General features: G+C 36.8%; 1 protein-coding gene across 3 annotated transcripts; it reads right to left on the bottom strand.

The window, feature by feature from the left end:
- Window positions 1-1,003: 1,003 nt before the first annotated feature.
- On the bottom strand, window positions 1,004-23,332 carry map7d2a (MAP7 domain containing 2a). Of its 3 annotated transcripts, none has more exons than XM_038277403.1 (17): window positions 22,979-23,331; window positions 21,300-21,392; window positions 20,781-20,867; window positions 20,628-20,705; window positions 18,961-19,124; window positions 18,660-18,753; window positions 15,742-15,831; window positions 10,851-10,957; window positions 10,628-10,743; window positions 10,225-10,550; window positions 9,983-10,130; window positions 9,607-9,769; window positions 7,551-7,655; window positions 7,381-7,431; window positions 7,170-7,209; window positions 3,332-3,989; window positions 1,004-2,697 (listed from the first exon to the last, which is right to left on the bottom strand). In XM_038277403.1, the coding sequence occupies exons 1-17, from the start codon at window positions 23,013-23,015 to the stop codon at window positions 2,442-2,444; spliced, it is 2,613 nt and encodes an 870-aa protein (XP_038133331.1). In that variant the 5' UTR covers window positions 23,016-23,331; the 3' UTR covers window positions 1,004-2,441. The 3 variants fall into 3 exon arrangements, with proteins under 3 accessions (XP_038133331.1, XP_038133322.1, XP_038133337.1); XM_038277394.1 differs by having other exon boundaries at window positions 7,551-7,658; XM_038277409.1 differs by lacking the exon at window positions 15,742-15,831 and having other exon boundaries at window positions 7,551-7,658; window positions 22,979-23,332.
- Window positions 23,333-23,689: the final 357 nt, after the last annotated feature.

Consider the following 23,689-nt stretch of genomic DNA (forward strand, 5'->3'; position numbering starts at 1 on the left):
AATAAAACCCAATTACGCACTGTTTATAATAACCACAAGGTTTACACATACTTTACAGGGAGTTCCCTTAATAAACCAATACAAGTGATGTTACAAAGAAATAAACAACGGATCAATCATTAATCTTTTTTAAATGAAAGACAAAAATGAAAAATAGAAGGGGGATTTCCTAATAAAGAAAATCGAGGAGCAAATTCTTCTTAAATTCTATATTTCTCTGATAAATAATACATTGGCACTTCTGATAAGGAACATGTTTACATACAGAAATGAATCAGTAGTTTATTAGACGGTCACCTGTTTATTAAGCAACAAATAAACTTCAGAATATAACCTAATAGTAAACATAGTTCACAAATGAGTGCAATAATCTCAGCATATCTGTTTTGTGATGGCCTCTGGGATTTTTTAGTAAACATGTTGAACAAAGAACATATGAAAAACAGAGCAACACACCAGAAATACAAGGATAAAGTTAAGTCTTAAGGCAGGGTTATGCTAAAAAAAAAATATTAGGTCTAAACAACTGCAGTGCTCAAACCAGAGTGTTAAAGGATTAAAAGAGGTATTTATACTCAACCGAAGATTTGCCATAACGAGACAAGCTCCTATTTTGTCTTATATGCACGATGAGAATAAAATATCTTATGTTTGTATGCTGTTTTGGCCTGTTTTTATATTTAACTCCGCAAAATGTAATTTTTCCTGCATTCTCCATTTATTCCAATGATTTAATAAAACAAAATCAGAGAGATCATGAATTACTAATGCAATGTGAAATTATTTTAATGCTTGCAGATTTTGGAATAAGGATCCATTCAGTTTTACTTGTAATAAATCAAATTATCACATATATATATGCAACAAGCGCCTTGAATTTTTATTTCTTAAGATGACCTTGGATAAGCATAATAAACTGATCATCTTTTAAATGTGATGACATTTTCTGTAGGGTACCAGCTTGATTAAAAGTTCACATTGAAACACACAGAAAGACATTAAATATTTTGTTACTGTTTCTTTATTTATGTTCTTATTAAATTACATAATGATCACCATGCTTACCATGCAGGAACAAGGTCTCTGTATGCATAATGTATTTTAACTGTGAAGAGTTGTGTTACGGTATGAGCAGAGCTAAACGTATTTTGAAAAATATTTTCTTACATTCATATTCTAGATATAAGCTATAATGCTTACTTTACAAAACAATCCTTAAATGTGCAAAAAATGCAAATGCAATGATTATGCTTTATATGTTTTTAGCTGGTTAATGTCAGGTTACAATGTTTGCTACAGTGTGCACGCTGTTCAAATGATCTAAAAGCCTGCAAAGCCCAATATTACATTACATACATACTATTCTTACAAAACATTCAAAGAAAAGGAGGAAAAAAACAACCAGTCACTCTTGTTAAGGCATGTTTTCCTAGCATTTTACCTACAAACATGGAAAATTCTTACTGAAATTGCACATCCTTTTCTGATTTGCTAAAGCAGTTTTTCATCTAATCCACTGTTCTAGCGCTAGGAAGTGTGAGTTTGAAGCTATAGGTCACATTTATACATTGATCTTCAAACCAAAATCCATGCCGCATTTCTTTTTAAATAAACAGTCCATTTCATTTCTGGATGATATATTTACAGAAACTTTGTCTGATGAAGTAAGCTGCTGCTACAGAAAACTTTGAAAAAGCCATATGAGATGCTCAGCTGTTAGAATGTTTCAATACTTTTCTCTTTAAAGACAAAATTAAAGGCTGTCTGGTCTGATTATTGTATCATATCACCTGTAAATGAACCCCTTTCACCTTGAAATAAATGTGACCGATTGTGATGCACCATGTGTTTTAAAATCCATCATCTTTCTCTGTCACATGCACCTATCAAATCCCATCAAATAGGGAGTAGTTTCAAATGGTGAACAGACCCATGATTAGATTCTATAGGGAGGGGAACTGGTTGTTTCAGTTTGAGTGGATTTTTTTTTTTTTTTTACTCAGTCATTAATTCATGCATTAATAACAGAAGTTCACACAGAAGCACGTTTCCCACCAACTTAGAGAATTCAATTTAAATATTAAGAAAGCTGGTGGAAATACTGCTTTAATATTTCACAAAAGTTTAAGGATCTTTTTTTTTTTTTTTTTCGCAATTCTTAACAAGCTGATGCAGGAACGTAAACGTTGTTATATTCTGAAACCTGATATCTCAATGGTTTTGGTTGTTTTCTACCTTTTCATATGTATAGATTTCTTTTTACTGAGCTCCCGCCCTCAGACCAATACCAAAATAACTCATTCACAAGCTCCATTATTAGTTTATAGTGTGCATTTTCAGTCAGTCTTTATGGCTCGGTTCCTATAACTAGAATAGGTTACAAAGTCAGGGAGGATAGAGGCGACTAGCAGGAGGAGAGGAGAAAAAAGACAATCAGGCTTCTAGACGTTTAGTTTGTTTGATGATGGGGGTGTAACCCCTATGAGCTTCGAGTCTGACAACGGACTGACAACCCCCCGTATCAGGTTCTTGTTGCAGTCGCCCATCGTGGTCTCTGAGGGAAGCTTTGCGTGCGTTACGCTCCCTGTCAGGTCCATCAGGTCCTTAAGAGCCTGGTTGTGGGTCATAAAACTCTGGTGAATATCTTTATCTGGTGAGTACTCAGGAATAGATATCAGCTCTTCCTTTGAAGCTGGACTGAAACACAGAGTGAGAAAACATTAGCCTCCTAAATATTCAAAGTTTTAAGCATCTCACTCAGCACTGTTCAAACCCAACTTAGAGCCTTCAAAGACCTGGTCTTTGATTTTACAGGCAAGGAGAACAATAATGAGAGAAACAACCAGGAGTCCCTTGGTAGCTTTGGAGCAGCTGCAGATGTTATTAGCCTAGGTGGAAGAATCTATTTTCTTGAAAAATCTGTGGTTTTGTGGTAGAATTACCAGAAAACAGACATGTTTAAAAGAAAAGCACAAGATGAATTTGTTGTTTGGCCAAAACCAATAGGAGACAGGACACTTGTGGAAGGTGGACTTCTATCACATCTGACCAGTATTGATATGAATGTAAGATGTAACACTGTGCATCACCCTGAACATCACATTTGCAAGGTGACACACAGTGGTGGCACAGTCATGATGTGGGGATGCTTTTTTTCATTGCAATCGTTGAAAAATGAGGAGATGGGTTGAGCTAAAGCTAGACATTGAGCTAAAGCTTATGTGTAAAGCTAGTTTAAGCTGTTCTATAAAAACAAAATGTATTTAAGCTTGTAGTTCTAAAGCGACAAATGTGAAAGAAGTTCAACAAGGCACCCTATGTGAGGGCTTACCTAACATCCATGGATTGCACCTCATCACCGGATCCTGCTTGTTTCACATCTAATGGCTCCAGCTTGATGACTGGTGGGGGTAAACGTGCAACTGGTACCACTGTCACAGAGGGTCTACCACCTCCATCATCTGGCCCCTTTTTCACCTTTCCCTCAGCTGAGAGAGACACACTGCTTTGCTGTGTGCCTCCTTTAGGAATTGTTAAGGCACTTTCTTCCCCCTTCACCGCTCCATTCATCACCCTCCCCTGTCTTTCCATTACTTTGACGTCTCCTGTTGACTCAGTCAACTCTTTGTAGGTTTGTGTGGAGATTTTGACATTAGTTTTGTGCTGCTTGTTCAGATTCAGGTCCGTCTCTCTTCCCTGCTGCTTGAATGCACTGGTGTTTACCTCTCTGTTGAGTTGACTGCCACCGTTCTCTTTACTGGTTTGTTTTTTCTCAGGTCTCTTTTCAGAAACACCGTGTGTCTGTGTGACCAGATGACTGTTGTTTTGAATTTGTTTACCCTTCTCACTGTCCGCCTGTGCTGCTGCTGCTTCTTTCTTGAGGAAAACACTTTCCTTTGTCTGAATCTGCTCTGTTTTTTGCTCTGCTACCTGAAACTCAACCTTTTTGCTTTGGTGCTTGATGACACGAGCTTTGGTAATTACATCCCCTGTGAAAAATACAAAAACATTACAGTGGACTTGAAATGTCACCGGAAATCTGTTTGATCTACAAAGGTGACCAAAAGCAGGATCAAGAGCAGCCTTTGTCATGGGAAACTAAATAACTGAATAGCGTCTTGTTGCAAACTGCAGAGCAGTTCCCTGCACCGTTCTGCTAAAATGGTTCAAGGACATTCACAAGAGCAGCCCGGGGTTGCAGTCAGCTCCCATGATACAGCTCTGCTGTGAGGGATGTCCAATCAGCAACAAGAAAAGAAAAAAAAGTCCTTCACTGCTACTTCTTCACCACAGGGAAACACGTTCTGGACACTACATGCACAGTTATCAGGCAAGTAGCTTATCTTAACTGTGAGCTATATTAAAATCAAAGGCGTGTAAATATGTTTTATTAGATGAATCGACCTGCAGCAGATCTCACAGGTTTGCACAACATATTCAAAAAGCCATGTGGTATGTCACATTTCAACTGAAAAACTTTTCTCAAAGTATAGTTGTGCCTATCCTTCATCTAATACATTGGTTGAACATATTTAGCTTCAGTTGAGACATTTAGTGTTTTTCTACAGGAGTCCAACTCCATCGCAATTTTTAATTAGGCAAAATTTTTCATTTCTGCCAAAAGAAGGCTCCCCAAATCTCTATAAGGACACCGGCTACTTATTTTCAATCAGATTTAGTCGTTTTAAAAAAACAAAAAACAAACAAACATGCTCTTCAGTTTCTTTGTGTTAATATTGATAGCTCATATAGAAGTAAAAAAATAAAATAAAAATGAGCAGGATGCTGCTAGTCTGCATGGTGTTGTTTTACCACTGTCTATTTTATCTACAGCAAATTTAAAACAAATAAAGTTGTCAAAACTGCTAACAATAAATTTTCTAACAAGATTTTATTGATATTTTGTAAACTGTTTAAAGACTATATGGCTTTGAAGGTTTCAGCTGAGCGAATGTCCACACAATCAACTTAGTTCAGTGCGTGTCTGATAAATCAAATTCGCCAGAAAATTACAGCAGATGTTTTTTAACTTTTTTTTTTTTTTTTTTTAAGATGCTCCTCTGTATTAATTAAACTATGTAAGGACATATGAAATCCTGATTATTACTACTGTATTACTTCTTTTTTATATTTGCATTCCCAAACAGTGTTTTTAGAGTTAGGCATATTTGCAACAAACGTCACACTACAGCTCATATAGAAGTAAAAAAAAATAAATAAATAAATTAAAAAAATGAGAATGATGCTGCTAGTCTGTATGGTGTTGTTTTACCACTGTCTATTTTATCTACAGCACATTTAAAACAAATAAAGTTATCAAAACTGCTAACAATAAATTTTATAGATTTTATTGATATTTTTTAAACAGTTTAAAGGCTATGGCTTTGAGGTTTTCATCTGAGCAAATGTCCACACGATCAACTTAGTCCAATGCATGTCTGATAAATCAAATTCGCCATAAATTACTGCAGTTTTATTTATATTTTGGTTCTCTGTATTAATTAAACTATGTGAGGACACATAAAAACCTGGTTATTACTACTGTATTACTTTTTTTATATTTGCCTTCCGAAAAGTTGTTAATCGAGTTTGGCATATTTAGAACAAATGTCACATTACAGATGTTTAAAAAAGTACTTGACAAATTTTGTTATGGCCTTTTTTTTTTCTTAAAGCATAAATCTATCATTTTATCAAAGGTATGTACATTTTTTGGATCCTCTGTATTTTTTATTTTTTTAATAAGCAGTTGGTTAATGAAATGCAACTAACACAACTTACTACCTTAAGCCAGTGTAGCAGGTTTTAAGGTGCTGCACAAAGAACAATACTAAGTTAAAGCACAAACCTTGATCACAGAGACTACTTTCATTATAGCTTCATTAGTTGCATAAAACAGACAAGTCGACAATAAAAATGCAGCAAAGCTGTTTTGATACCATCCCTTCACCTGCAGGAATCAGAGTTTAATTAAACTAAAACTATAATGTCTGGTGCCTTTTCTCACAACATCTTAATAATTTTATTTTCTCACTAAATCATTCTTTGCTTTTATTTCAATGATCAAACATATTTACTGTCAAGTTAGTTACCGGTGGCATTTATTAAATTAAAGGACTGATCTGCTCCCAAATTATTAATAATGATTTATGTTAAGTCACACATTAAACTCATAACAAACTGAATCAAATGCTTTCAGACTGCCTACAGTTGTACTAGAAAGATATTTTGGCAACGCTTATTTGCAAGGTGACCTGCAGTAGTGGAGTTTATCAGAAAAAAGTGCCTATGCTTTGTTCTGTTTATCCCTAAAGCTGAAACCTGGATCTACAGCAGGAATCAAGTTCTAGATTTGCTGATTCATATATTTACTATTGAGATTACACAGAATATTCACGCATTCTATGTTTTTGTGAATCGGTTCATTAAACCACTGAACACATGGTGTTGGGAGCTTGAATGTAAAGGGTTTGAACAGCTGCAAGTTTTAACTGCACCTGTCACTAAACTTAAAGGCTGTTGTGGATTTATAGATCAAGAATGTGACCAACCCCTTTTCTAGTCTCTAACATGTAAACTGAAACTTCAGTGTAAGAACTGAACATTTAGTTGAATCCTACTTTAAGAAGTTAAGCTGTAAACCATTTTTTGGCTTAAAAATATCTGCCAAGAGAGCTCAGTAAACTTTGTTGAGTTGTGCTGTGATACTTGTTCCGTAAGGCTGGATAATCTAATTGGTCAATTCTTTTATGGTGTAACAATTCTGTTTTGTTTTTTTTTTGCCAGATAACTGTTCATGATTAATTAATTTTGCTGAATGAAATCTGCAGTCTGCATGCAAAAAACATTTCTGTCAAAAAAACCCAAAAAATAATAAAATTGGAGCGGGGATTTAAAAGATGTCCTTTTTTATTTTTGCATTCTTTTTCACTCATCCCTCTGAAGAACCAAAGCCAAAGCATCAGACGTTAAGGTTTCAAACAAACTCAGGGAAATTAAGCATTTTTTTTTTTTTTTTGCACATGCTTCAGATTTGCTGTTAAGAAAAATGAAACCAGACATGCCCTTTTGCATTTTTACAGCAGCAAGGCGTACAGCCAAGGGGCGATGTAAGCAAGAACAGCAAGCAAACTTAAAAAGGTCTTGACGCTGACTGAATGCATACTAACCTGGCGGTGAGACTAGCTTTGTCTCCACCTGCTCCTCCATCTGATTCAGTGCACAACAGAGGCAATGAGGACACAAAACCAAAGTCACCAATAATAAAATTTAATAATCAAAGCATAAAAAAACAGAAAGTCAGGCAGCTGATAAAAATAAATTTTGGGAAAGAATAGCTTGGCTGTGCAATCAGCAGGGGTTAAAGGCCTCTCACAGTACCTTCATGTCAGCTTCACCCTTTCTGGTTCTCTTCATGATCTCCTCAATTCTCTGCAAAAAAAATGTAAAGGATATTTACTTACCAACTACTTACATTTATATTGGAAGCTTTAATCAGGAACCTGGGATTGGTTTATCTCCTTTCTGAACATAATTCCATTAAAGCAAACCTTTTTCCTGAGTTGCCTCTCCTCCTCTTCCTGTTGTGTCTGACGTTCCCTGCCTTGCCGCTCACGCTCTGCATCTTTTTCAGCCTGCACTTTGGCTTTTTCTTTCTGCTTGTTAATGGCAAACAAGTAGATTTTTTATAAAATATAAAATAAACATTATCATGGTATAAGTTATGTTTGCGACAAAACAAAACCAATAAATGCAGTAATTTCCAAAAGTATTCATACCGGGAACATTTTTGACCTTTTTCTTGCACTCTAAATAATCTGGTCTTTTTGTAGAACAGGAAAATTATCATTTTTGTTAAAGAAACCATAAACCATGAATTGGACCATTGCAAACTCATGGAAGGACACCTGGTGTCATCAGAGCAGATAGCACCTGTTAGGAATCCAGTTTGTGTGGTTGTGTTTTTTTTGTGTGTCTTTCTCTTCCTCCACCACCAGGTGGTGCCCTCTTCTCATTGGTCCTGGTTGGTTCATCACCGAGGACTACTTAAGCGGTGGGCTGTCACTATCTCGACGCCAGAGTGTTTGCCAGTTTTAGGTACTCTAGCCAAGCTGAGATTAGCGGAGTCTAACTGAGTCTTTGTTTCTCTGAGTTCTAACTTTGTTTTTGTCTTTGCCTTTTGGCAGGAAGCCATCCTGCAGGCTGGATGTTTTTGACCTTCTTCCCCTGGAAGGATTGTTTGAGTCTCACACTGAGCAGGGGATTAACCTCAACAAGTTCCGTTCAAGACTTCCTGGATTCCAAGTGACAGTCCGCTCCATAGTGCCTCAGGAACCAACCAAATTAAAACCTTTTAGTGGAGAAAACCTTCTTCCCAGAATCCAGTCTTGTGTGGGTTTACCAGAGGGAGGAACTCGTTGGAGGGCGGCTCCAATGAGTTCCTCCCTCTGGTAAACCCACACAAGACTGGATTCTGGGAAGAAGGTTTTCTCCACTAACGTGAGTCCCGTTTTCTCTGTTTCTCCAAAGTCATCGTTCAAAGTTCCCACGGACCCTGAACTAACCTCTGATACTTCCCTTCCCACTTCCAGTTTCGGTTCACCAGTACACTGAGCTTCCTGAATCCAACCCCGTTCATCTCCTCAATAAACCTGTTAAACTTTTACCCTTGTCTCGCTGAGTGGTTTACTGCATGTGGGTCAGATCCCTTAAGAAAATCATGACAGCACCACATTGCATATCACTCCAATAACACCAGGTGAAAACAAGGTGGAGGGAGAATCATGAGTTGCTGTTTTTTCCTTTTTGGTAAAACGTATTGAGATAAACTCACAGTAATCCAGAGTGAATCAAAAAAATAAAGGCCACAAAGGAATTTTCATTAGAACTATGAACAGAGATACACTCACATCTACAAAAAGCCCAAAGAATAGACCTAAATCCAGTTGTAAATATCCACTAGACTCAGTTTAAGTTTACATTTAGGAAGAGAAAGAATCTGATAATTCTTTTGATGTGGAAAGCTTATTGAGTCATAGCCCAAAATATTTACATCTGATACTGGATTAATAGGTGGCTCTACAACCTTTTGACTCAGACAGGTTGAACAGAACTCAATTTTCAGAATTTTACTTAAGAATCAAACTACAGTGGAGCAGTCAAAGCTGTTGATCACTTCAATGATCTGGAATAAACTCCCAGAAAATATTGAAAGCACTGAAACCCTTATTCATTTTCTAAATCAAAATTTAAAAATTCTATTATCCTTATTCATATAAATATCCAATTTTAATGATAACTATTATTTTTAATTATTTTGTGTTGCCTTCATGGCGTAGCAATACACTTTTCTCTTCCTTTTTTTCTCCTCACGTACAGCACTTTGAATTTTCTTGCCACTTAAATTCAAATCATTTCAATGTGCTTTATAAATAAACTTGCTCTGCATTACTTTGTGGAAATCTATGTCGACAAACTCCAAATAAATTCTTTTAAGTTTGCGGCTACAACAGGACAAAATCTCGGAGCATAATCAGTATGAATACTTTTGCAAGGCACTGTGTAACATTAAATCAAAGCTTTAACTGTGTCGTCATTGAAACTGACCTCTGCTTCAATTTGGTTCTGCCGCTGTTCTTCCTTTCTTTTGTCTTCCTCTAGTTTCATCCTGTGGTGGTCCGTCATATTGTTCTGCCCCACCTCACCCTGCTGTGCCTTTGCCTCTTGCCGCTGTTCCCCCTGAGCGAGCTGCTTCCTTTGTTCTTCTTTCCTTTATTTGATCATAATGTACAAAGTCATCACCAGCATCCTTTACCTAATGTTTTAGTACAAATTCTTTATAGTCCTTCAATTTAGCAGCTCCATTTTAAGGACGCAAATTATTTATTTTGTTTTGTCAACAAAAACTCCCTCCATCCTTTTGCTAAGTGTAGCTTCTTAAAGATTGAGCTATTTAAAATCAGGATTCTTTCAGGGAGTTTACCTTTCTTCTTGCTCTTTTTGCTCTTTTATCTCTTCCAGTTCTTTCTGGGCTCGAGCCTGACGCCTGCGCTCTGCAAGCAGCCTTGTAGCCTCCTCTGCATTTGATGTGCCAGCTCCCACTTTCCCTGTGGATGCGACTGCTGTAGATTCTGCAAAACATGGAAAAGATATTGTTCGAACTATTCGTTTTTTTTTTTTACTTGAGGTGAATTAAGATGCATTCACAAATAAATACAGCTTTACCCTTGTCTCCAGTCTGTCCATTGACTTGCAATATTCTCTCTGAGGAGTCCATTCTGGGGGACATTTGGTTCCTTCTGTCTGCAGGATTTTTCTCGGGTGGGTTTCTGTTGAGGTTCTTATCAAATGGACTGTGTGGAGATTGTTTTAGGTTACTGGTGTGTGCGTTGGTTTTTGCTATGGGGTTAGCTTGGGGCTGTTCACCCTTTCTTTCTGGCTTCTTATCATCTCCTTTCTTGTCGTCACTCAAGTTTGGGTGATGCCTGTTTGGAGAATGGTGGTACTGCGGAGAACTGCCAGGGGACTGTGCTCGCATCTTGGATGATAATCTGCACAAACAGAAATGCCTGACTTTAGGAACCAGGTATTTGATCAGCCAACCTTTTGATTTCTGAAGCAGACTCACCTGGATGCATTGGGGGAAGTCAGCCGCTTAGTAACACTTGCTGGCGACTCAGATCTTCTCAGAGGGGATCCACAGCCAGGGGATGCGGTTCTTCTCTCTCGCCGCAGACGTTCCTTCTAAAAACAGGGTTTAAAAAAGGTATACAGTACACCTTAAAACCAAAGCTCATTCACAGCCACTCATCTTGTGTAAGGATAGTATGTTTCAGATATGAAGGTTTGACCTTAGGGGTGCTGGGGGTGGACTGGGAGCCACCCTGAAGTCCGGTTCTGCTATGAGCTGCAGAATTCAGCGTGTTGCAGAAAGGTGACCTGTGAGGACTGCAGGGTGCTGCGCAACAGCAAACGTCAGTCAGTAATTACAAACTCGTCTCAGACATACAAACAAGGTAATCTTAAAAGTGTAAGGTGAACCTGACTAAAGAAAATTGAGTTCCTGTTTATAGCATTTTTTGTTATAGAAAGATTATGATGTGAGAGTAAAGGAACATTGGCAAATAGAAGGATACTTGTGGTGTAAATGTAAATGGGAAATGCTATTAAAACCTGGAGAAATTTACCTCTGCATTTAACCCATCCCTTTGGGGAGCAGTGGGCTGCCACTGTGCGGTGCCAGGGGAGCCCTGTATGGGGTTAAGGGTCTTGCTCAGGGACCCAGAGAGTGGCAGTCTGCAGGATTTGAACTCAGAACCTCACTCTTTGTGTCACAATTCATAGATTTTTGTCTGTTTTTCTTTTATGCTCCTTTTTAACCTAAAATTTAGTAATTTTTCTGTTTGTTATTATCAGCATTAGTTTCTTGACAAATTCGTTTTACTTGTGCTTGCTTATTCATGCATTTTAATATTTGTTGTTAGATTCAGGCTTTGTTTTTGTTCTGAGATCATTTTTTTGTCTTAGCTCATCTCCTTTAGTGTTATTTGGTTTCCCTCTGGCTCTATTGTTTCCTGTAATTTTCCACCCCTGCCTCAGTGTTAAACTTGTTTTTTTATGATTTGTTAGATTCTTCTTTTACTCTGTCATTCTTTTTATGTGATACAGTCTTTTTTCTTGGAAAGTCAGACTTAACTTTCCTTTTATCAGAACATTTAGAATGATCACAATTATTCTTCTTCACTAAGCAACAAAATACCTTCAAAGATTTCTAATAATAATAGTAGTATTGACCTATTAAGCTAACTTGGTTGAAATGTTTTGTGTCCTTGTAAACAAAAAGCCTTGAATGAAAGGCAACCAAATCCTAGCGTAGTTTTAGCGACTAAGTGTGTAAGTATGTTTACTTGTTTATTTGCATCCTGACGAGAGCTTTAGTCATTTCTTTGAAATTGTTCTTTAGGTTTATCCGCCCACTCGCCGAAAAGTCCTTTGCTGCTGAATCTTGTCCCGAGCTGCTGGGTGTCCTGTGCTGTGCCCTAAGTTATGCAGATGCTGACTGGATAACACTGGTCAGCGTGTGCAACTCTGCCCACCTTGGTTTGGGTGCTCTGATCACAGGACATGTCTCTAAAAATGAAGGTCTTTGTATCTGATTGAATTTGCAAACTGCTGCTGGACTGCTTATGTTGCTTCTGCAGTAACTTGCTCCTTGCTCATTAAGTGAGCCCTTACAGGATTCGTTGAACTGCGAATTGAGACTCTCTTTACCGCTTTCAGACAGCAAACTCACAAAGCCTTTTTGTCTTTTGCTCTAAGGTTTTTTTAACATGTCACACCAAATCAAATCCTCTCTGAGACACCTCATCCTCATTCCTGAACAGAATGATGACTAAGCATTCACATGCTGTTTATACTTGCCTATAATTACCTAAAATGGTGGATCTGGTACCTCCAGTTTTTTTTTTTTATTAGACCTAAGAATTAATCAGCTATGTGAAGATCTACCAATCTGCTTCTGATTTCGTGCCTGTATTCTTTTGATGTGTCACCTTGAAACACATCAAAAGTGATTCCACTAAATATGTTTTAATTGATATTGCAAAGCTATGATGTATTAATCTAGCATTTCATAAAATGTTTAATACCTTATATGTAAAAATGTAAATTGCTAAATGTTAATCTTGGTTTTACCAAACAGGGAATATTTAGTCAACCTTAATTAACCTAAAACAGAGTATTTTCATTTGAGACACTGAATAAATAGTGGCTTTTACAGTGGATTTAAAGACTGGTGAAAAAGCAGCCTTTGTAAAAAATATTTCAAAAAGGTTAATCTTTTTGTAAGGGCATAACTTCACTGTAAAATTTCATTCATTTTGAGTTGTTTTTTATACCCTCTTGTGTTCAAATACAGTGGAGAAAGTTTTTTATACAATATTACAGGTCCAAATTACAATGTCATGGAAGTGTGACAAAACATGTATTTAATTCTATGATGCAATAATGGGAAAACAATAAAAAATATATATATTTATTAACTATCAATGATTGTTTAAAGAGTCTAGGTACCTCCTAAACTCCCCTTTCTCTTTCCTCTGTCACATCTAACTTTATCTGTTTATGCATTTAGTACCCCTGCATGTTAGCAGGAAGAAAGATCAGGGGTAAAAGATGAAATTTTATTTTCTGTGCATTTAATATTGCAATGAAAAAATAACAACACTGCTTTGCTTTGCCATTTTTAAAGATTAGAACATATTAGCCTTAAACTGTTTCTGGACTGTCACGTCTATAATAATCAAATAAATCAAATACTAATGAAAAAAAAAAATCACAAAGATTTGCTGATAAAAGAAATGTCAAACAAGTGCAGGCATTAAATATAGATTTCATTGAATGACACCAGAAATAGTCTTTCTATTAGCTTGTAACTCTGTGATAGAATCTCTGAGGAGTGCAGAAGTCATCCCGCTGGGCTAACAATATCCATGTCTATTTTAGTGCACATATTTTTATGAATTTCTAGGTCATTTGTGATTTATCCCAGCATTCGTCTGCTGCAAAAAGCCAAAGTCAGTACCATTTAGCTGCTGTTATTATCTAACCTTAATCCCAGGTTTAAAGGGAAAAAAAAGAAAACAAAAAAATATATATATCACTTAAATCTCTTCGAAGGAATGTGAGAATTTCAGACCACTGAGAAATTCAAGGCATGCTGATCCAGTTCTTTTAGCATCTTCCTGATATGAGATCAGGGAAAACTAAGATGGGAAAACTAATCTGGAGGCGGATTTTTTGTCATTGAGAGCATGTGTGTAGTCGAGCAAATAATCTGGATTGTGGGAGATGGAATTATGGAAAACAACATGTTTCCTCCAACAATTATACTGAAACCAGTTCATTTTCTTATTGTTATCATTCCTGCATGCAGGCTGATGCATTGCAATTGTTTGCCAACAAATGCAGCATAAAGCACATGGATGATGTTCCAAATGAAAATGATGGGATGTGAGTTCGGTCAGTTTAAATTAAGATTTCTAGTTCAACACCTTATACGAATCGCTGACATGTGTTACCCAACTTATTCCCACTCCTCGTCTCTTCTAAATCAAAGATGGAGGTCTCCACTAACGAGAACGAAAAACAGAACAATGAAGCAGTCTTGCAAAAGTATTCATACCCTTTGAACCTTTTTAAATGTTGTCATGTTACAATCACAAATGTCAATGTTTTTTTTAAAGTGATTAAAAATTTTCGAGGCATAGAGGGAATATAAATAGTTTCAGGAAATTATAAAACAAACAAAATATCAAAAAATAAAGAACTTTGTCTTTGTGTTTGAGATTCTTACTTTGACTGAACCATTTTGATGCATACATTTGCTCATATCTACATGAATCTACTGTAGCTCTATCTACAGTATATGTGTAGGGTTCCTTAACTGACATGCATTTATCTCCATCCATCTTCCATATCTGACTAACAAACTTCCCATTTAAAAAAATTGCATCTATTGCGTTAAATGAAAATGGGCCAAAACTTTCTGCTCTGGTCTAAAGCTGTGAACGAAACTTTTACAGCTTCCTTTCTGCTATTATTCAAGAAAACAAAGATTTTTTTAAATGGGTGACTAATTTGGTGCCTCTCCCACCAGAGCTGTGGATGTCTGCAGTTTCTAGTAACCATGGCCTTATTGGATGTTTCCCTGACCTGCCAGTTTAGGAGGATAGCTATTTTCTGTTTGCTTTACTGTGTCAGAGTATTAAATGTTTCAGGTGATAGATCAAACAATCCTTCATAGGAGGTATCTTTATCTCTAAGCTTTCTGATTTGTTCTTTGATCTTGGTGTTTTTTCCCTATTTTGACTATCTCTTTACCAGAGTAATTTTTTTTAGACAAGTTTTTACTTCTACTCCTTAAATTTTGTTTGCAATTATCTCTACTTTTCACTCCTTATATTTAAAAAAGTAGACTTGTTAGCTTTGTTTCATTTAAGCTCATTTTCATTATCGCCTATTGCTATCAAAGAAAATAAAAACCATCAACAATTAATTTCTTTGAAACTTTTTGTTCACCACATACCAGTTTTTCAAGATGATGCAAGGTTAAATTTGACACTGTTACCATTAGTTATAAAACTAAGAAAATGAAGTAGAAGGAAGTTATTATCCAAAATTGTAGAAAAATGTCCCTTCAATAGGGTAGTGCTGTAACCAGCGTTTAACCCTATTTAAATCATCTGTCTTTAACATTTTTTCCTGCATTCCTTTTAGGTAGTTTTAGAAATGGTACTTTTATACTTTTACTTGAGAAATAAACTTTAATACACTTCTGATAACAAACTGTTCTCTGAGGTCATCAAGGTAATGCTATATTTTTGGTAAGATGAAATTTCACAAGTAGACTTATGAAGAGTATTTAGTTCCACTGCCGTTTGCAAGTAATAGAAGGTCAAAGGCGTTAAAAAAAATAAATATGCAACAAAAAAAAAAAAAATAGAGAGAGAGAGAGAAACTTAAGGCTGTAACAAAATGTGAACAATTCTCATAATATGAATTCCTTTGCAAGATACTTCCATCTATCAGGTCACAGAAGGACACAAATAGAAGCAAGACAGTTTGGACGTTTGTGTTCCAGTTTCAGTCTAGAAACAAACATGGTGACAGAGACACTGTAACTGTTGGATGAACACGAGGGAGAGGCATTTGGGAGGGTATGGGGTGGGGGCTTAACTTTACCAGATCCGCTGACAGCAGGATGGGGGGAGGCAATGCCATGGGAAAAGGCGGAGGCAGCAGAGAAAGGGATTGGGGCATTCTCACAGTCACCTATAGGCAGCGGGCGGAGCAGAGCAGAGCAGAGCAAACAGAGCATTATGAACAGTTTCTCTGACCACCTTCTCATCCAGCTGTAGAGAATGAGCAGGAATTAGCATACCAGCAGGGACGTTGAAATGCAGCGTAAACCAAAACAATGTGTGAGTTTTTGTCCAAAAGAGTAAGAAAACATTTAAACGTCTTCAAATCTTGGAAACCAAGTCCAGTGGATATTTTTTGAACTTTTACAGTAAGAAAACATTTAAAGTTATGAACTGTGAAACTGAGAAAAAGTGGGTGATAACTGATAAATACCCCTGGGTTACATTAACATCTACATGAGCTTGATTAATTCACAGAGTTTTAGAATGTGAGTCCTACAAATGGAGAGGAGGAGCCCCCTGTGCAGACCTTTGATTTCATAATGGCTCTTTGGGAAAAGAGGTACAGCTTGTAAAATAAGTATTGAAAATGTCAAATTTTATCTCAGTTTAAAAGATGTGTCATAAGCCAATGACCTTTGAATAAATAAATTTACATGTACAGTGAAAATCAAAGCTAAATAGTTCACAAATTGAAAAAGAATCAAAACTTTCAGATACATCAGCTGCTTGTGTGATTGCTCCAATCAACATATTTGGAGGGGATAATTTTACCATTAAATGAATAATCAAAAGAGAAGAGGGGAATTCACAAAGAGCTTCAGAAGGGCCTGGAAATATCTGCTATAGTTTTTTTTTTCCTGTTAAAACATGATTGCTCCATTTAATAAATATTCTAAAAATAAATATGAAATAAAATAATTTACTCTTGCTTGTTAGATATGATTAGGCTGAATAAATGCTACGGATTTTGTCTTGTTAGAGCAGGTTGAACCTGAATATCCTGGATTTCATTAAACACTATGTTCAGAGAAAGAATGGGTCTGTGACTTGCCACTGAAGGCCATTGGCAGAAGTGAAGTTTGCTGGTGAGAAAATCAGGGGTTGGGCTGTCTAACAGCATAGCTTAATGGCAGATTTCAAATAACAATTATAATGATATGTCGGGTATTTTTAAGAGAAGGAGCACTCCCAAAAATAAAAGACTTGGAAGTTATTATTATTAGTCTCAGATAAAAAGGGTCAGACTACAAAAACCACCCATTAAATATATAAAACTACTACGCTGCTTACCTTCCAATAGACAAAAGACAAGATCGATCTCTTCTTTCTTCATTAGAATAGTCTCTTCTCCTTATTATTTCCATAACTCCAGCCAATAATTACATCCAACTAGTTTAAAATATAGAATTGATCATTTCCAAAAAAAAAAAAACTTTCTTAAAAAGTATTTGTTATATTTTTATCTTTTTTAAACTTTTTTTTTTTTGTCCTGTACTCCGATATTTTACCCTTAACCTCATTTATGGACTAATATGCTTTGATTCCCCCTTTGGTGTGGATTACTTTAGCTATTGTCAACATCTGGTGTGAATTTCCCATCAATATCCCCATTAGAAACATTTAAATATTTGAACCAAGAAGAAAAAATGACATTTTCACAACATATTTTACAAAGTGAGTACAACTTTGTTCATGCAAACTTTAACAGGCAGACCACGAGCAATGGTCACAGATTATTAACACATGCACAGTAGTAACTTAAAATATCTTAAAAGCCACTAATCATAGCTTTTACTGTCACATCTGACAGGGAAAAATCCAACCCTTAATTTCAATGTATATTGAAGGCAGGGGTGGATCTAGAGGAGTGGTCAGGCAGGCCATGGCCACCCTGTCACCACCTTCATCAGGTGGTTTGCTGTTCCCCCTGAGATGTAATTCGATATCCCTGGAACAAGCAGTTCTCCTCTAAGCCTGAAGGTGGCAGCTGTGATACCATAATGTGGAATTTCATATTATGACATATTAACACTGGTATATTAACCAAAAAATGAATAGAAAACTGTAGCTTAACATAATTTACAACAATATACTCCCAACTTTCTCCTCACTATAGATCTGTGTCACCTGCTCCAGTCTCTATTTAACCTGCCTTCTTCCAGTCATCAGTACCAGATTATTCAAGCCCTTGGTGAGGGTCTTCTAGCATGTAGTATTGTTTCTGATTTGCGGTTTGGACCTTTGAGCCTGCCTGTTTCCATTCTGATCTGTTTGCCTGACCTGTCTTGGGACTCCTGCATTATTCTGCCTGTTTTCAGAACCTGGAACTGCTTCCTGACACCGTCCTGGATTTCCCTTCAGTATCTCTTCGGATCTCTGATCTTCTGACTCAGACTCCCATGGACCTCCTCGACACCTTCCCCCTCTGGATTATCCTGCATTCCTACGACTACTTGGATCTGATCGGCTTCTACGTCTGGGACTCTGTGGGCAGTGTCCGCCACATCTTGTCGGCAGCCAACCCGCTGGAATCTACATCTACCTCTGGACACGGACTGAACTTTTAGACAAGAGGTTCCTGCCTTAGATGGTCCTAGCTGTTAACTGCAGATCTGTAATTTTAAATAAACTCTTTTTTAAATATCATGCTGCCTGTCTCCCTGAATACTGGGTTCTTTGTTCTGAGCTCTACCACTAACTACTGTAAAGAATAAAGCATAAGTTTAAATATGTTTTAGTTATAATTTAATACAAAGTGTTAATAGTCCCAATAGGTATGGCTTGGCTGACTGTAGAAAAAAAAAACTTAATCTCTGAATAAATGTAAATGAAGGGTTGGATTCTTCAGGTAGGATTGCTTAAGGCTTTATATATATGTAGATGCAGTAAGTGGAGGGCAAACAAGAGACTTTTCACAGAACAACCTCTATTTGGATCTTAATGATGACTTCCTACCTGCTCCTGGGTAACCTCTTCCCCAGCGTTTGGTTCTCTGCTCCAGCTGAAGGCTTCTTTCCAAAGAACGTTTCATTAGGGCCTCAAGCCGCCCCTGTATATAACATGAATAAACTCACTTTGTTTAAATTCCCTCACCTCTGAGTGGAAGTTAATGACCTGAAGTAGCAGCAGCTATATTTAAAATATTAGAAACTACAAGATTGAATTTAATGTGTGAAAATAAGTGAAATCCAAGGAGATTCAATAAAACATGTATTTTAATGTAACCTTTAAACTGAAACTGTTCAAATCATCTGACCCTCTCCTCCTCCAGCTGCTGCCTTCTTTTCTCCTCCACTGCAGCTCTACGGAGCTCCTCTTTCTGCCTCTGCTCCTCCAGCCGTCTCCAACGCTCCTCCACGGTGCGCTCGTACTGCAGCCGAGCCCTGCGCTCCTTCTCCCTGATCAGCTGTTCCCTGGCCGCTGCGGCAAAAATGGATTTACACCAGAAAAAACATTTAGACAGCCCAGCATGATCTTCTGTTAGCTATAGTTAATCATTTGCTAATTTCAGATATCTAAGAATCTTCGGTTTATTTTTGTCTTTCTTTTAAATCTTGTAATAATGTTATTCAGTTTCGACATGAATAAAGATGAGACCTGATGATGATTCAGAACTAAAGAATGTTCTCCCTATTATGGCATGTTTTTTAAAACTTTAATGATATATAGGACAGACATGTAAAAACAAGAAAACTGTACAATAACCATTTTTTGAAATGTTTTGATGAAGGTGTGACAGCCTTTTATTTAATAAAAATAACCAGGCTTGGTTAGATTATTTTGTTTTTTGTTTTTTTGTTTTTTTGCTTCGTTTTTTTTTCAGAGGAAGCCAAGCTTAGGATCACTTTTAAAAAAGGTCTGTTTGACACAGAAACAAAACGGTGCATCATCACACCCATCTTGAGTTAAACATAGTAGTGGCAGCATTGGGCTGTGTGATTAAATTTCCTGAAATTGATTTCTTGTTTTCATTAATGATTGGTTTAATTAAAAGGTCAAAGCTCCAGATGATAAACAGATTAGCACAAGTGGCTTTGCTAAAAGAAAATCAATATTTCGGGAATTTCCAAGTAAATTTAAAACTACAGTGCACAAAAAAAAGAAATCTAAATAAATAATTTTCTCTTAAAATAAAATATTTTTTTCTTGAATGGAGGAGTTATGGGAGACAATTTGCCAATGGAACAAGACACTTTACATTTAAAAAAACAAACAAAAAAACAATTGAATCGTCATATTTCAAGAGCATATTATCTATTTATCTTATTCTAAGAGTAAAAATACTCACCATCTTATTTACCTGCTCAAATTAAGCGTAAATAGACTTTATTTAATTTTGACTTATTTCTAGATAGTTTTTGCTGTGTAACTCTTACAAAAAACCAGTGGCCTCTCTGGAGAAGATGTTAACATAAAGGTTTTCTAAAACTTAGACAAACATCGGTCAGGATTAGAGGACAAGCTGTTGCATTCAGACTAATTTATTTGCTTTTCAGTTGAAATGTTTAGTATCTTTCTTACTTTAGAGGTTTAAAATGACTTATTTCCTCAAAAACACCTGGCTTATTTGCAGAGATGTAAAGCTTTTTAGGTCTACTCTAGCTTGCACTGATGAACTATACAGAGTTTGAATTTGCATGTCTACCTTGGCTCTAGATTAAATCACCAAGATATAAATCCTTGTCGCCATGGGGCAACCACTGGAGCAGCAGGATTATCTCCTAGTGAAAGACCTACTTTTGTAGAGCGTTTAGTTGCTCTCAGACTCTCAGCCATGACTCAGCTCATCATATCAGAAACCCAGTGAACTCTAAATGAATCTTCAACAGACCAGAAGAGTCCCCATATACTCCATTAACAGCTATGGAGATTACATCACAGACAAACTTTAAAAAGGAAAACTCTGACAGGGCATCCACCTACCCAGACTTCTCTCCCTCTCCTCGCGTCTCTCTTTGGCTAAACGCATCCTGTCATCAGTTTTCATGTAGCCCTCCTGACCTAAAAGATTAGTGTTGATGTTAGAAAGTAGGCAGAACTGAGGTAGGGATGTGATTGTTAGGGAGGAATACCCACTTTGTTTCCCTCCATGATTGTTACTAGTTAGTTGTGAAGGGGAGGCATGTCCATTCATGTGTGGCTTCTTCTCTGCGTTTGATGGAGCTGGAATCAAAATAACCCCCTGGAGGTTAGAATACATTCTTGGATTGTCCTGAGAAGGCGAACACTGAGCTGTAGCACTCATTTTCTACCAGCAGGGGAAAAAAACAAAACATTTTACACTGGCTCATCTGCATTAAATGCATCATGCTGCAGAATGCCTTATGCCAGGCAGGAGGTGCAACACAAAGCCGGAGAGATGTGCTCATCATTTCACATATGCTGACTCTCGCTTCTTGTTAGCGTTGCTGAGCTGTAACCATCTCCTCTGTTAACACTGAACCCAGGCTAATAAAGCCTGCAGACAAAGTTTCCAGAAACCTTCTCAAAATGAAATAGTATTCCCAATCATTATACTTTTTCATCCAGATGATATCATGTGGCCTGCATATGGGATTAATGTGACTGAATATAATGAGAGAGATGATTACTCACTTGTTCTTCCAGTTCGTACAGGAGAGCTGTCACCATTTGTTGGAGATTTCTTCTCAGGAAGCAGAGAAATGGATGGTGGGGCCATCTTTTCACCTAATGCACAATGCAAGGAGCCACACAAAACATGTTTTTGTCGGGTTTTGCATTAACAATAAAGTGCAGGGAGAGGATATGCTCTAGAAGTGTAATTGCAAGCTGGGCGGATGATGACTGTTAGCCAACGTTTAGGGGAAGCTGATGGAGGAAATATCTGTCTCATAAAATGCGCTGAAATAAACCTGTAACATGACAAAGACAAGTGATAAAATGTGTGATTAAATAAAACATTATGATAAATTTTATTATAATAAGTTTTATTAAACTATTTCAGTAGTTTAAAGACATTTTGTTGTGGTGTAAATGAAAGTATTTTAGTGATGTCTTTACTGTTGCTGTGGACTGCCAGTCAGCAGGCCTAAATGTGGTCCCTGGATCAAGAACATGATAAAATGTACATTTTTTTTGTACTGTAAGATTTTTTTTTTAAATCAGAATTGTCATACTGTTGAAATCTAATGCACCTCAATTAAAATTTTGCAGATTTTTTTCATCAAAATATTTTTTTCTAACTAATAAGTATACTAGATATGGATGTTCTCTTAACTGACAATCAGTTAAGCAGGATAAGCTGAATCTTATTAAGTCTTCCTGATAACAACAGAGTGAAATGCCATTAAAAAAAGATTTAAAACCACAAATTTGCAGAATTAATATGTACATTGCTGCATAAAATGGTAATGAATAGGTTTACAGTCAGGGGTAATATCTGTCACCTAACACTGACCAGATTCGGCTTTAACTTTGCTTTAGCCAGAGCTGATCACAAACGACTCCCCTGGTTGAATTGAATGATTAAAACATTTATCACTCTTCCCAAAGCCAGAGTTTAATGATGTCTTCACAGAGCATGAAAAGAGCCATTAGATAATGAATCAGGTGGTTTTAGAGAAGCCATTACATTTTTAAGGCACTGGTGCCTCTAATTGGAGGACTATGAGGGAATGGCCTCCCCCACATCCTCATTTGTTCATAAATGCAAACTCCTACAGACCCTAAATCATGGCTGCAATACTGTTTCTTTTTAGTTGCCTTTATTCTTGCAGAAGCAGTGAACACTGAAAAGGGCTGATCTCTCCTCATTAAATCTAATTTGATCACTGGCCTGCAGGGAAATGCCCTCTTTCAGGGTGGGGAGGGTGCGGAAATTGACATAAAAAAGTGAAAGGTTCATCTCCATCCCAGCTTGTAAATAAAATAATAATAAAAAAACATTAAATGTTTATAGAAAGCAATGCAATTTGAAGTGAGGCATAGTTTCTATTGATCTGCTGTTTTGATTGTCTGGGCTTTCAAAGGGAAAACAAAGAAAACACACAAAGAAGGGTCATATTTCTTTAAACGTGTTTATAAGCTACTTAGTCCCAGTTAAGTTTTTGATAGAAAAAACATGAAGATTTGATAAAAAAAAAAAAAAAAAAAACAACAACAGATACAACAAATGAAAAACGGAGAAATGCAGACATCACACGGGGTAGCGGTGGAAATCCGTTGCGTCATGCTTGAGTCTGCTTTTAATCCCGGAATAAACACAACAGCTCCGCTTCAAACCTGCCCGAAAACAAACCCTGGGTGAAGCCTACCTGTCACTGCGTTGGATGACGCGTTGGTTTTCGCCATGGACCTTAGATGCGATGCGAGCCAGATGACAAAAAAGGAAAGAATTAGCTGTTGTCCCAGCAGATGGGTCCGCAGTGATGCTGATGCTAGTCCCCGTTTTTCCTCCCAAACAGCAGCAGATCATCAAAGAGGGGGAAGAGACAAAGAAAAGCGTTGAGCTAAAGAGGCTGAAGGTCGTTAGGAAAGGCTGAGAGGACGTGGATGATGAGATCGATGCGGCTGGATGATGGAGCTCATGCGGTCAGGAGCAGCCGGCCAAGAGTCGCAGCGTGAGCGCGCTCTGGTCACGTAGAGCGCAGCACGCGGCTTATCCTCCGACAAAACACCAATGATTACGCAATGACAGCCGTCATACATATACATATATATATATATATATATATATATATATATATATATATATATATATATATATATATATATATATATATATATATATATATATATATATACATGTACTGTACTGTATGTATGTATGATTAATTAATACACATACATATGAATGAAAAATAAAAATATATATATATATATATTAGATATATATTATATATTCTCATTAATTAGGTCAGAAGTCTGTTTGTTTGTGTATTAATAAATAAACTAATCAACATGTTTTCAATCCTTTTCTCCCCAAAATTATGATATCCTACCTGCTTTTGATGAAAACATGATTT

Source organism: Cyprinodon tularosa, unplaced genomic scaffold (assembly GCF_016077235.1).
Source record: "Cyprinodon tularosa strain WSP-4 unplaced genomic scaffold, ASM1607723v1 ctg101, whole genome shotgun sequence".
NCBI lineage: Eukaryota > Metazoa > Chordata > Actinopteri > Cyprinodontiformes > Cyprinodontidae > Cyprinodon > Cyprinodon tularosa.

Excerpts from the sequence above, each read along its gene's own strand:
- map7d2a (XM_038277394.1), bottom strand. The coding sequence starts at position 23,015 with ATGGCGAAAACCAACGCGTCATCCAACGCAGTGACAG. Across the intron at positions 7,210-7,380 it reads AGGGTGAAGCTGACATGAAG|ATGGAGGAGCAGGTGGAGAC; the intron begins GTACTGTGAGAG and ends GCACTGAATCAG. Across the intron at positions 3,990-7,169 it reads AAAGCTAGTCTCACCGCCAG|GGGATGTAATTACCAAAGCT; the intron begins GTTAGTATGCAT and ends TATTTTTCACAG.